Raw genomic sequence first — 14,782 nt, forward strand, 5'->3', positions numbered from 1 at the left:
TGAAAAGTTTGCTCAAAGTAAGACTTCATGAAAGAAGGCAGGCACACACTTGGTAATAAATTAAACACGCTCAACTAATGTAATACCTCTAGCATTTTTTTTTTTTCAATATACTTATGTGCAAAATGTTGGAGTGCTGTTATGATAGATGTGTTCCAAGTTTTCATTGGAGGGCAAACTATCTAAGTTGTGGCTCTCCAACTTTGGTTGTCTTATTTCACCAAGTTATATCAACCAGCACCAATGGCCTGGTATCACTAAAGTACCTGTACCAAGTGGAACAAGTCGAACGGCACACTAAAAATTCCTTGGAGTTCCAAATAAAAAAAAAATATTTATTTCTTAATCATGTACGTATCTGGTCTGTAGATTTAACAGAAGGCTTTCCTTACCCCCCTTTTTCACAATCATTGTCACATGAAGTATTGTCACATCACACGTGACACCAAGGAAAACCAGAAAGAATGTCGGGAGTTTCAAAGCTATAGATTTCTCGTGCATATTTGGATTAAAACTGCAGCTCAGTTGACCACATATAGGATTAAAACAGAATAGGAAGTAGAACAGAATTGTTCCAGTCCCTTTGCTGCAGCAAGGCGCATGAGCACACGTATAGAACCCGAATGTTTCATTGCATAAACAGCCCCCTTGGTCACACAAAAATGAACAACATATTTAGTTTCAGAAGTGAGTTGACGTTATTGGAGTCGTTTCTGTTGCTGACGAGAAGCTTTGAGCCTTTGTCCAATATTTCCCCTCCGACATGCCCTAGTAGAGGGTCTGCAAGGCCTTCTGAACAATTTGTCGAACCAGTTTGGAACGGTTCCTCTAACAAGTTCAGGTTCGATTCCAGTTCAGTTGAAAATACCTGTTGAGCTCCAATTTTCAGTTCAGTTCCGGTTCAACACCTAAATGCAGGCATTCAATGAAAAATCAAAAGTCAAAACAGAACATAATATTATTTATTCAATAACTGCTTATCACACTACACTGTAATGCCACTAGGCTGTTGTGCAATGTATATTTTGTCCACAGCTTATTTTATTCTACCTAAAACTAATTACTATGTACAAACTGGTGCAAAGAAACAATAGTGGTGGCGTTGTGTACAAGAAAATCTGCAAAGTGTTGAATGTCGCACAGCCATAGATGTGTACATTTCTTTTCAGCACTCTCCTTTTAAGGAGCCCCTCATCAGGTCATATAGCTAATTTTGGTTATATGCCGGAGATTGTCACATGTCCTCTAAGGAGTGTTCTACAGTAAGAATTTTTCGCATTAGCTCATTAACAGAAGAGAGAAATATTTGAAGTGCTGTGAATGCATAGTTTCAGGAGGCAAGGATCACTGCCAACATAGACACTCTCTCCACTTGCCTTGTCTAGCCTCCGTAAGTGAAATTCCTTCCCTGCATTCTCCAATACCGGAGCCGAAGGAACATGTGACGAAAACATCATCTGTCTTCCTTTTTATTTTTTCTCTCTCGTGTTTTTGCTGAGTGGTGCACCTCCTGTGACGGTCTCGCGCGTGAGCTGTTACGCTTGTCTCATTTCATGCAGCAGATGATTTTGAGAGCTCAGCACAAGAACACTTGATTAGCGGTATAAGTCAGTGCCACAATCTCGAGCACTAAGGCAGGCATGAGAAGATGAAAGAGCATGATTGTAGCACTGGAACATGGTAGATATGACATAGTTTCATTCTCTGCACATGCGACTGCACAACAGTGGCAGTGGAGCCCGCCTGCTGAAATCATGGGTTCGCAGCACTGAAATTTTTGTATCTCTGCTATTAATGACCCGATTTCAAAAATTTTTACAGCAGAACGCTCCCTAGAGGACATGTAACAACTTGCAGCATATGACCAAAATTTGCTATGGGGCCTGGTGAGAGGCCCTTTAACAGTACTGCTCCTTACGGAATTAGCAATGAACTAAAAATTCTATCTAAATGTCATAGCTGCAACAGATTTACGCCTTCAAGAGCATCATTCCTTCAACAAAGCGAATAGCTTTCTAGATGCATTAAGCCATTTGCTTGCATTGATTGTCATCGTTGAAGGTTTCTGCATGATTTTTTTTTTGTTTACATTCAGCAATCCAGCTTGAAAAAATGTTTGTAGTAGCGCTTCTGTCTTTCTACATTGTCCAACATCCTCCTTCGTCCTCAGTTTTCTCATAATAAATAAAAGCTAACCTGTTTGTCTTCACAAAATAAAATTATAAACAGTTGATGGTCTAGGGCGATCTTTGCAAGTACAAATGCACCAATGTCTGGCTATGGTTATGGCTCCACATGGTTCTTGTATGGCTAAGCTACATTTGTCACTTTTTTATGCAAAAATTTCATTTTCCCAGAACAGAAGTGTGGCTTATACAAAGGTAAAATCTAAAAGTAGTTCATGTGTATGTTACAAAATAATTACACAAGTACATGAGTTATACCCATGCCACACAAGCACAGAAAAAGACATTAACTTGCTAATGCCTTGAATCTTAATGCCATTTGCGTGATGCCACAAGGACAAACCAAATGCCATTTGCCTTAATGTAATTCATTACCAAATGCATTCATCAGAAAACATTTGACTGAGAAATGCATACTTTCAACTCCATAGAGTTGTATATGGAAGAAGAAGGAAGTCCCGTGGGGGGATGATAAAAAAAGGAAGTTGATGTACATGCATCGATTGCATCATTCTTCTATGTTCTTCTAAATACAACATATTGGTGATGAGGATTCAACCTATGCAAGGGCAAGTGTCTTGGTGATTTCCCCTGCTAGATTCCCACAATGATCTTTCCGGGATTACAACTACCACTGCCTTTCCTGCCTTCACCTGGTCATCCGGCAGTTCCATGGGACCAGTGGAAGTAGGCCTTGGAGACGTATATCGTAGCTTCCGGAGCTTCCAAGCTTCTAGCCGAACACTGCAGAGCGATTCTGCTCACCTGTCTTGGCATGGAGGGGCAGCGGATTTTCTCTACGTTGAAGTCAGCGGACTTGTCGTTGGGCTTTGCTGCTGGCCCTTTGAATGCAGGTGACACCATGTCGACAAAGGACGCGTATGACTCTGCAATCTCCTTGCTTTCTGACCATTTCAAGCGTTTAGTAAACGTCATCATGGCTCGACAGCAGTTCGGTTGCCGAGCTCAACATGCAGGTGAGACAGTGGAAGAATACATCGCTGCTATGCGATCAGCTTGTCTCGAAAACAACGAATCATCATTTATGTGAGCGGTTACTCTTTGAAGGCTCCTCACCGACGCTCTCACGATCACAAGTCAGTACGAACAGGCCGTGAATCAAGCTAAGGAATTTTGCTATGATGCCTCAGCTCATCATGTTAAAAAAGCACTAAGTTTTCCTCAATCATCAGAACGGACACATGACCATGTACATTGTGACAAGTGCAAAGCCAAAACGTGCGAGCTTACAATAGAAGGTGCCATGAACCTTAGAGCATGCTAGCGTTGTGGAGCGACTGACCCCCTTGCCCTGCATGTAAGGCATGCAAGAGCAGATGTCAGCGCTGCGAGAAGATTGGGCATCTATATTTTATGTGTAAGTCGTCTGGTCATTCAGCGAAAGTTCGACAAGTCGATGACTAGCTCGCACTGCAGCAAAAAAACAATTTGTGTTGTCAAGGGACACAAACATGTCATTTACGCATCCACCTGTGACTACTCTAGCAAAAGAACTCTATCGCTATTTTTTCGCAAGTACTTGGCCTTTGAAGCCTACCTCAGTACAGCTTTTCAACTACTCCAAGTCAAAAATAGAAGTTCAAGGATGCTTTATTGCATCAGCTGTTCCACGACAGAAGTGTTTGCATTCTTCTGTATGTTGTGTCTGAGGGCACCACTGTTCTGGGCCTAGATACCATTGTGGCACTACAAATGAAGATTGAAGGTACATCCCTTCAGTGTCTTGCAGTGACCCCTAGCACTCCTGTATTGCTGCTGGAGTTATGTTCAGAGTACGAACACCTGTTTGACAAACAGCTTAGATTCGCCAGTGGATTTAAACATAGAGTTAAGGTTCACGAGTCCATTTTATCCGTTGCCAGCAGGCTCCGAAGGTTGGTTCACGAGCAAGTGTCAGCTGAACTACAGAAACTTGAAGCACAAGACATTATTGAGCGCATTGACGCCTCTCAGTTTAGCAACAGTGGTGGTTCAGAAAAAGGTTGGATCAATACAAATGTGCGTTGATCTGCGAGAAACCAATAAAGTTATAATTGTTGATAGCTTTACACTTCCACAGGCAGGGCTGCTACATAGCTTTGCTGACACCTAGAGATTTTCGAAGCTGGGTTTAGCATCAGCTTACCACCAAGTGGAACTCGACTCTGAGAGTTGTGATCTGACAACCTTTATTGCGCATGATGGGCTCTTTCGTTTTAAGAGAGTGTGCTTTGGCTTCAGCTCCATTTGCATTTGAGAAGAGGATGTATCTCATAGTGAAAGGATGCAAAGGTGTACTTTTCTACATAGACAACATTATTGTCTATAGAAGTTCTTGTGATGATCATCGCTCACCTCTGTCTTGCAATGGCTTTCTAAAGCAGGCCTTAAACTCAACCAGAAGTGCGTTTTTGACATCACAGAACTCACGTTTCTGGGGCATGTTGTGAACGGCAAAGGACTTTTTCCACTAGCGTCATCTATTCAAGCGATAAAAGAAGCTCCCGTGCCTTCACACGTAAATGAACTTCGTTCTCTGCTAGGACAGGCAGGATTTTATTCCAAGATTGTTCCGCATTTTTTTTATGTTGTGGAACCTTTAGGGGCATTGCTTTGAGGCAATGAACTATTTGCTTGGACACCAGTTGCTGAACAAACTTTCGTCCATTTAAAATCCCTACTGACAACTTGCAACGTCCTACATTTCTTTGATCCGAACCTTCCTGTCACAGTCACGGCCGATGCCTCTGGGTACAGACTGGGTGCGGTGCTGCAACAAGATAACAAGCAAACTCTACACACATCTGTCTTTGCCTCCCGCACATTGAGCCCACAAGAACGAAGATATTCTGCAGGTGAACATGAAGCCTTAGAATGCATTTGGGCTTGTGAACATTGGCACATCTATCTTTGGGGTTATCCCTTTGTCTTGCGAACTGACCATAGTGCTCTCGTCACCATGTTGTCAACAAAAGGTACTGGACATCGGCCTATGCGTATTCCACGTTGGTCAGTGTGCCTACTTTGTTACAAGTACACTATACAGTACCGCAAGGAAAGTGGCAACGTAGTTTCATCGCTGATGCGCTCTCTTGACTACCTTAGCATGGAGAACCTAATCAGGTTGCTGTTGAACATGAGTTTGTTTGCCTTTTTTCGCCAATGGTAACAAGATAGCCTGACCTTTCATGTAGACCGCCTCTTCAAGTTAGCGCGTTGCCTGTGGCTGAGCAGCCTGCTGACTGTCCGTCTATGTCACGGCAAGACATAACAGCACAAGCGCACAACTGTGAATAAAGTAGAGAGCTGTCTTCTCAGCAGGAAGAACAGACCGGCCCATAACCACAGAATAGCGTTTGAGTTAAGAAAACGCCCTCAAAACTGAGGGACTACGCGCTATGCAAGCGACAGTTTTTTTTTTATCAGCCGAAGAAATGTCTATGGAAGAAGGAAGCCACGTGGGGGGCAATAAAGAAAGGAAGATGATGTACATGCATCGATTGCATCATTCTTTTATGTTTTTCTACACACAGCACATAGCTTGCGTAGTGCAGTATAATTGAAGTATTTGAAACAGTCTCTACTATGCAAAAAAATAATGTATACATAATTTTCAACAATGCTGCTGTAAGGTGTTGTACTTGGTGAACTTCCTCAGGTCAGTGTTGGAATGGCTTTGACGGGCCAAGCGGCATTTTCATTTTAGGCTTTGGATTTGACTTGGAATGGCCGAAGTTGCTATGGTCAGTTGCGACGTTGTAAAAGACAGCAACAAATTCAAGCTAACAGCACTATAGTATGCTTGTTTTTATGATTCAATATTCATGAAGGCGTAAAGTAAACTTGTAAATGCATACTTATTTTTTGTTTACTACCTTAAAATTGCTCAGTCCAGAAGATGCTCTCCGCGACATTGCCACATCAAATATGAATAAATTTAAACATGTGGCAGCTCCGCCAAAAAAAATGTCCTAATGGAACTTAAGGAATTAACGAACGAATTTCATTTTCTGTGCCCGTATGGAAAGGGTCTTAATTTCAGGGACCAGCTCAGTCAGTTAAAAAGATATTCTCAAACATTTTGCTACAGTAATAACACACACGTGTGCATCTTCAGACAATACACATACACACAGAGCCTACTTTCAAAGGCTTTCTGTAAAAAACAGATACTTGGTAGCAGCAGTTTCTCAGACACTGCCAGCTGTTTCCTTGTTCTACTTGAGGACATGAAATTGTAGTTCCATTCAATAAAGGTGTTTGTTTGACTGTAGCAGAGTTCTGAATATAAGTCTGTTAGAGGTCCCATGCTAAAAACACTAACATTGCAATAACCTTTGTTACAAAAAAAAGTGTCCCACAGGTACTCAAGAATTCATAGTACTAGTTGTCTGTGCAGTGCTCATGGTAAAGATGATGTCCTGTACAATCCCCTTCGCCTTAAATGTAAGTACTGCACAAACAACTATTATGAGCATGTACGAACTTGCTCAGCTTGCAGTTCTTATGTACACAAGCATAAAAGGCAATTCATCATATTGGGAAGCACATGTGTGGTTCTGTATATGATGAAATAACAGCTCAAAATGTTCCAAACAAGAAGTGCTTTTAGTGTGTGATGAAATACACCCTGTAATCAGTGCAGTCTTCTTAATTCTATTTTTCAAGCCGTTCATTTGTGATGCAGCTTCACTAAAGTCTTCACATTTTAAATACCTTATCATAGAGACGAATTTGTTCAGGCTGGCAATAAAAGATTCCAGCAGAACTTTCATATAATATAAACATGCTAAAAAGATTTGATTGTGCGATGTTTGGTATCAAAAAAAAAAGGAGGGATTGCACAATACAAACTGGAAATGTACTATTAGCACACCACGGCCTTACTATAATGAGCCAGAAAATATAAAGAAAGAGATTGCACAAAAGAATATAGGCTGTCTTGATTAGCTATAAATGCTTACTTGTATAAGTGCAATGAAAAAATCTTAACAATTAAAAGGAATTACCCACGTTACATGTAGTCACTCACTGTGAACACTGGCAGGCAAAAAAGTGATGGAGATACATATCAGTGTTACACAGCCCACTCCCACAAGATGCTAGTTTGCATTCCTAAATAAAAAGCTACAAACCAGGCTGTGAAACAATGCACATGCTTAGCTGATATGTTGAAAAAAATAATTCAATCCAGAGCAGCCAACATGATCAGTTTGCTCGGCACTGGTGGCGCATGCAACACACTTTCTCGAAAGTAAACTAGCTTCTATGCGAACATTGCAGTGACACTGCGCGTAAAACACAGCCAGAGCGAAATAGTACAGTAAACTAAGCGTGACATGTGCCACGTCCAACAGTGGTAGTATCAATTATGGTCCTGGTACACACTTTCAGAGCATGCAAAACTTAAAAGAACATCTGACTAATGTTTGCGGTAAGCGAGTGTGAACATATGTAGAGCTCACTATACCTGACAGAGGTAGACCTTGTGGAGGCACCAATCGATTCCCAAGGCCACGATGGTCACGTCGCTGTTTTGTCCTTCCAGGAACAGCGTGCGGTAGATGTACTGTGATGTAGTCATGAGCTTCTTTCTGCGAGGACGTGCCACATGCCTGATGAGCGTCAGAATTCCATTTACGGGGCCTGTAGGACGCTGAACCGAACCCATCATTACTATAGGTTTCAAGCGGCAGCGTCGCTGACACTCGCACAAGCGTCTCTGGCACCGAATCGGCATATCTCGGCGTCTGGGGCCTTCGAAAGGGACAGCAACAAACAAAACGCGGTAGCACAAAGCAAAGAATCGGCCCAACCGTGTCAGTCACGCCTTGCGAAAGAAACTTAAAAACGCGGCGCACGCATGGGAAGAAAACTCGTCCTCTCCCGATATTGGGGACAGTGAACCACTTCCTAGCTGCAACGCCCATGAGACGCTGATCGCCGCCTGAAGCTGCCAACCAGGTCATTCCTTTAAGCAACGCTATGAGGATAATCCGGAGATCGCAGACGACTGCTATTCGTTTATCTGCACCAACGGTGCCATCCGGTACCCGCGGGCAAAACACGTCTGACAGAAGCCGTGCCATACAAAAGACGCTGGCCTTACGACAGACTATCTTGGCGTGCATGCATCCCATCTGTGCGGAAGTGCACTCGTTTTTGATGCTTTAAAACTTTCGGTACGCTGTAAAAAGGCCGCAATGTATATGGGTGTCAAGGACGGACACACAGTGTTAGAAGCACGGTACTTAAACGTCGCTTTACATGAAGTGTGGGGGGACAACACCTTTTCGGCGCCGAGGCCCACTCCGAGTCTTGTCCGGAGGAATCATCGTCCGTGGATTTCCGCTTTCGTTTTGCGAAAGACGTTGCCGCTGTGCTCAGAGGCGACGTAAGCAGGATGTTTCCCATAGTGATTATGCTGTACCAACGTTATGCGGGACAAAAGAGGCCCGACAACGTAGGCACAAAACTTGCTCCTTGCTGCCGACTAGTACGCTAGTACGATCAGCTGCGACGACGGTTGACTTGTGTAGTGCTTGCTTGACTCGCTCGCGTGGGAGGAGCGACACGCGCATACGTCACTTCAAAACAAACATTTCGCTTTCGCTTTCATTGCTGGTTACCCATGCACAATTGAAGACATATTCAAAGACGACGCATGTAATCCAACAAAAATTTGTTAAAGATTCAGATTTGATTAATTTTAAATTAAGAAACCGTAGCATGTGAATTCTTAATATATTTTGACTAGCCTGTTTCAAACACACAAGCCATTAGTAGCCTAGCGTTTGCCTAAGTCAAAATCCATTCATCAAAACTGTAGCTCTGTGTGTCGCGTGCGTTTCGTCATTTTCTACTAATTTTCACGTCTAAAATTAAGTTTACAGATTTGCAGTAGTTATAGCTTTTGCTTTTAGCACTGATGACTACTAGGAGAATATGTAATATTTGCGACTTTGATTTTCAGCTGCTATTACAAGCACGTGGCTCGATTCGTGCGTCAGGCACGTTTCGAACGCGTTGTTGTCGACGATCTTTGACCTGGATAGGGCATTCTGTTGCGAGTTTTCTAGCCAAGCGGATGCGCCGGAGACCGGAGACTCGCTGTCTGCCGTCTGTGAAAGTTATTTGAGAATTGTGCCTTTTTGAAGGACGAGGAGCCGATCTTGGAGTGTTCGCTGGTGTATTTGGTGGGTAGTAAGATGTGGGACGTTGAGGACGAAGACAGCAATTCGAATCGGGAGGTGGACAGTGACGAGCCGGACAGTGACATCGAGTCATTTCTTTACGCTAGCCTGCACTACAGCGTAGGGAAAGAGGGCATAGTGCCGGAGACGTCTCCGACTGTTGTCGCTGACGAAAGTGACGCGGACGATGTGACGATGTCGGGAGTCGCCACGCCGAGGATACGTCGTACCGGTAGCTGTGTGGTGAGCGCGGAAGAATTGAAATGCGTCTCGAAAAGGCCCAAGAGGAAAAAAAGACGTGTAATGGCAGCCGCTGTCGAAGAGCCGGGACCAGGCACAACGCCTAATGTCGTCGTGTTGAGCAGTGATGACGACGAGGTAATAATCTTCAGCGAAGACAGCCAGCAGAGCCTTGCTCTCAACGTGACGGAAACGCCGAGAAGAAAAGGAACCGAATGTGAGCACGGAATTTGGACACTAGTAACGTTTCTGTGTTTGTCCTAACGTTTACTGAAGTATCAAACCGAGACATGTCCAAATTGGCTTAGTAGTAGTACTTTGTGCCGTCAACTATTGCTTTAAAAAAACAATCCACTAATAGTTTATCATTGTCCGTTAACTTCAAAGCGTAAACTTTTTCTAATGTTTGCGGTCGTGCCACTTTCAGCTAAAATACAAGTGGCCTTTTGATATGCGACATATATGTCATTTTTTCCTTGTCTGACTCGCCGTTTTTGCCCTTCCGAGACCAATACGATTGAAGTTAATTAAGTTGCATCCTGAGGTTTAATTACAGCTACAGAATTTTGATCGGGGTTATACAAATCACAGCCAAAAGAAGTAATGCCATTACTTTAGTTGCACGCCCGCACACACACACACACACACACACACACACACACACGTGTGTGTGTATATATATATATATATATATATATATATATATATATATATATATATATATATATATATATATATATATATAAAGAAGCCGAACGAATAATGACACCAAGGACAGCATAGGGGAAATTATCTGCAGTGCTTAATTACGGTTATGTTACGGTGACGGCATTGGAGAACTTTAAATATGGGGATGGGCAACTGGGCTTGCGTACCCTTATGTAAAGCTTTTCATTAATAATGTGCCTTTGGGAATCCTAATATTTCTCTTTACTACAGGGCATGAAATGCTGTCAGCTTGCATTCATGACAATGATGATGGAGCTGTATTATCATTTCATCTTATCAAAGTTCTTGCAGGGGGAGTGGGGGAGGGCATCAATGTTAAAAGGCAGGTGTGCAAGGTGGTAGAGTATGAGTGAACAAGTCAACCACAATATCTGTTGAAGTGGTTTGCCAGTATTTCAACAAGTTAATTACTGATTTGCCCACTCATGTTTCTGGTTGTGTGAATGAGTGTGTGCACAGCTTGACACTGATTTTGGCCACCCCAACTTCTGTGTTCTGTGCCAGTGAACACTGCCATAGCTTCAAGTTGTTGCTGTACAATTCTACAGATGGTTTGCATCGATGTCATTGTGGCCGCCATGTTGGTGTACCAGCACAGTGAGAAGTTCCATAAACAAGAAACGCAAGAGCACAGGACGAATTTCAAGTGAGGCAACTACGTAGTGCGAGGTTTGTGCTGGTGGTTCTGACCAACATTCTTAGATTCCTTGCAGTTTGCAAGCTCCCCCAAGCCACGCGCAAGAAGGTGACCCCCTTCCGTTTCCACTCTCCACGCGGCGCTGCTGTCACTGTCGGCCCGAAGCACTCACGCTCAGCAGCTGTTGCGAGAGCCTTCTCCACCGGCCTTTTCTGAGCTGTCACGTTGAAACTTCAGTCTCATGGTTAAAGAACTGTTTTCGCCTGCACGGTAAGAGTGAGATAAAGAGCAGCCTAATGCAAGATCCCGAAAAACTGATCATTTAATTTCTTTGCGCTTTCTTTATCGCATGCACTTCCGACGTTTACCCCGAACATTTTAGTGTTTGTTAGAGTAACGCTTATTTGGAAGAATGCATAAAACAATATGGAAAAGCTATAATTAGCTATGTTCCGTTCCGTTTCTAGACCACAGTCACGAAATTCCGCGCTCTGTTGCTGACGCGTAGAGCACCGCACAGACTATAGCAGAGTTTTGCGTGCTAATTTTTAGAATGGTAATTTCAGTCAGCACAAACAAGCATTAAATGAAGTCAGACTTAGTCGAAAGCATGGAGGAAATAGCCACAGAATAATTTTTTTATTAGCAATGGCAGCGTTTTCTCTGTTTTCCAGCAGGTGCTTCACATCTCTCGCATAAAAATTTGTGCGAGTCACAATGACGAAATGCAGTACCTGGTATGTAAAAGTGGCCATATGCTCTGCACATCCAACTCGAGCAAGGTCTAGCAATTCCAGCTCTTCTAACACGTCCCAAAAGATATCTCCCAAAACGGGACCTTCTTTTAAGGAAATAGAAACTAATTTGTTTGCAGTATTTGTAAACTGTAGCATGTTTTTGGTGGGATGCTTTAGGCACCCTTGCTTGAAGCTCTTGTACACCATAAGGTATGAGTCACTGCCAACAACTGGCACTGGAGAGTCTATATCTTCCATACAGAAAGGGCAAGTTGTGCTCTTGGAGAATTTGTGCATCACATAGCCTGAAGAGTAGTACGAGATGCTATCATCCACTTCTCCCTTGGAGTAAATGTGGTCACTGTCTTTGGGCGAGTCAGCTTCAGAAGTTAACTGGAGCATTCTGGACTCGATCAGTTCATGCAGGCGAGCTTGCTTCCAATGGTGTGCTACTCTCGATTTCTTCAGTGTGTCCTGAACACCCACAAGCACAGTACTCGGTGCATCCTCCACACTTCCATGGAGACCTCTCTTTAGAGGTGTGTAGAGACTAAGCAATTGGAATATTTGAGTAAAGCTCACACTTGAAAAAGTACAGCTCGCTACTTCGATCAGGTGGCGGCGACAATGGGAAGAGACTACCGATCGGGCAAACAGCGTGACGAGCGCCACCGCGTGGCAGGAACCCGAAGAGTGACACTCTGCGCGCTGCAGCTTTCAAACTGAAAGGAATCTAAAGACGTTGGTTCTGACATAGACCACCAGCATTCCAGCCATGTCTCTGCCACAAAGAACAGGTTATTCACGGCGATGAATATTGTGCGGTGACAATGTTGGTGAACCAGCACAGTGAGAATTGCCTGTGACCTCTCATGAAAACTATATATATATATATATATATGCTGAACTAGACTGACCGCTAGATTGCTCTCTTAAAATTCTGTTGATGTTTGCTTGATGGAAAAGATGAATTTGAGGTGAGAGGGAATTTCACTTTAAGGCTCGACTTTTTGCACAATAATGGCATCAGTCATGTCCTTGTGCCACACCACATATTTGGCTGAATTTTAGTAGATTGGCCTTTCTTTTATAGCGAAGTTGTATATAGCTACCCTCCAGTGGTGGTCGATGTCCATCTACACATTGCGTCAACACAAAAAAATTTTCGTCTCTACTTTCTCGAGGGTGCTCTGTAGCTCTCAATCTGAGGTAGATGTCTCGAAAAAAAACTCATACTGAAATTGGCCGCTAAAACGACTCAATCATTATGCTGTTTTACTTGTTATAATTAGTTCAGCCATCGATGCGGCCACCACAGGCTCTTGAAAGTTATAATTAGTTCACAGTGAAGTTGTAATCATTACAGAATTCCTGTCTGCTGTCAATACATGGCCGTTTACAGAGAGAGTATGGTTGCAGAAAACTGGTGTAACTCGTTTTATCGAAACTATCCCGAAATAAATTATATGACAATTAGCCGCTAAGACGACTCTAACATTACACCGAGTTTCATCTAGTTTTCATAATTATGCAGTTCACGGTGAAGTTGTATATTGTGGCATTCCCGTCTGCTATCAATACATGGGCTTCTACGGGAGGGAAACGGACAGCCCCATGTTTGTCCACTAGAATAAAACTCTAGTCCTTCCAAGTTTCATTCAGCTAATTAACTAGGAAGTATGCTCAATCGCAAATTACAAACAAACGTGTTTTGTTTCATGCACTCCTTTGACTGCACCCCGATCAACGCATATCGTTGCTCTTGTCAAGGCTCTGTTTATCGGCCACCTGCGTCCTATACACACTGTTACCACCAGTGGGTGTTGTGTGTTGTTGTTACGTCGTAGTTGTATTCTTATTCATAAAAGAATAAGGATAAATCTCTCCACAGTCAAAAGATCTATTTGTTGTCTGTGTCCAATTATTATCGTAATAATACCTATATATAGATAGATGTATCAATTGAGGTAGAACACAGCACAGCTTCACTGCTTGTCCTTCTTCACAGAGTGAAAGGGCTGATGAACATTTTCCTTTTGTTTCTGAAGAAATTCACAAAATTGGCTGGTTGAATTTTTATTTTCACATTATCTCGATCATGTAAGTACGATCTTTCACATAACCCCAAAGAAAGAAATCGAGTGGAGAGAGGTCAGGTGATCTAGCCAGCCAATTTACCGACTCGTGCCTTCCAGTCTATTGCGCATGAAAAGTCTCGTCCAGCCAGTTTCGTGCTCGGCTACTGCTGTGTGCTGGTGCTCCGTCTTGCTGATACCACAGAAGTGGAAGATGTGACAGCGGGACTTCGCTGAGAAATTGATCCACCACTCCTTCAAGGATTTCGTCCATGTAACACTGTCCAGTCAGTATATGATCGAAGAATATGGGACCGATTAAAGCACCAGCGTAAATTCTGAACCACACATTGAACGACCACTGGTACTGGTGCCAAGTGAGCGTTACTCAGTGTGGATTGGAGTCACTCCAATAGTGTGCATTATGCAAATTTACCTGGCTGTTTCTGCAAAAATTGTCTTCATCTGTGCACACAATGTTGCTCAAAAAGTCCGTTGCCTCACCGGCTTGAGTGAGGACCCAATTTGAGAAATCTAGACGATTCTACAGGTCCCTATCTTCCAAGCATCTGTGCTGGTTAAGGTGGTACGGGTGAAAGGCCGTCATTTAGAATCCTCCAAACTGATTACTTGTAAATTGGTACCTGGGCGGCCACGTCCCACACACTAGCATGAGAGTTTGAGACCATAAATGGTAGAACATACGTGCGTAGGCTAGGACTCAAAGATGGAGTCCTATGCCGCTGTTTCTTGAAGCTGCTGGTTTGTTTCAGGTTTTCATAATTTCTGATGATAGTTGATGCGTTTAGTCTACCGCCACACTTCCATGACTGATATATATTTGCGACCTTCCTTTTGTTGTCATTTGCAGCTCCCAAGGCAAGGTTCATTTTTACCTTCTGCTCATTAGAGAAAGACATGGTGACTGGGACGAAACAAAGCACACCTTTAAACATTTGCACTGACATTTTCAGTTCACTTTTGT

General features: G+C 43.1%; 2 protein-coding genes across 3 annotated transcripts in view; one reads left to right on the forward strand and one right to left on the reverse strand.

Moving 5' to 3' along the window:
* gcl (germ cell-less) overlaps positions 1-8,737 on the reverse strand; it is an 80,359-nt gene extending 71,622 nt beyond the window's left edge. For both annotated transcript variants that reach the window (XM_050196557.3, XM_050196556.3), the window contains exons 1-2: positions 8,476-8,737; positions 7,657-7,780 (exon numbers count right to left, since the gene is read on the reverse strand). In XM_050196557.3, the coding sequence (XP_050052514.1) occupies positions 7,657-7,780; positions 8,476-8,600 (249 nt within the window). In that variant the 5' untranslated portion in view covers positions 8,601-8,737. The remainder of the gene's footprint in view (positions 1-7,656; positions 7,781-8,475) is intronic.
* A 247-nt stretch (positions 8,738-8,984) lies between these two features.
* The window catches only part of LOC126548418 (uncharacterized), a 31,471-nt gene continuing 25,673 nt past the window's right edge, over positions 8,985-14,782 (forward strand). The window contains exon 1 of the mRNA XM_050196558.2: positions 8,985-9,836. Coding sequence (XP_050052515.1) covers positions 9,395-9,836 — 442 coding nt within the window. The 5' untranslated portion in view covers positions 8,985-9,394. The remainder of the gene's footprint in view (positions 9,837-14,782) is intronic.

Source organism: Dermacentor andersoni, chromosome 1, assembly GCF_023375885.2.
Source record: "Dermacentor andersoni chromosome 1, qqDerAnde1_hic_scaffold, whole genome shotgun sequence".
In the NCBI taxonomy this organism is placed as follows: domain Eukaryota; kingdom Metazoa; phylum Arthropoda; class Arachnida; order Ixodida; family Ixodidae; genus Dermacentor; species Dermacentor andersoni.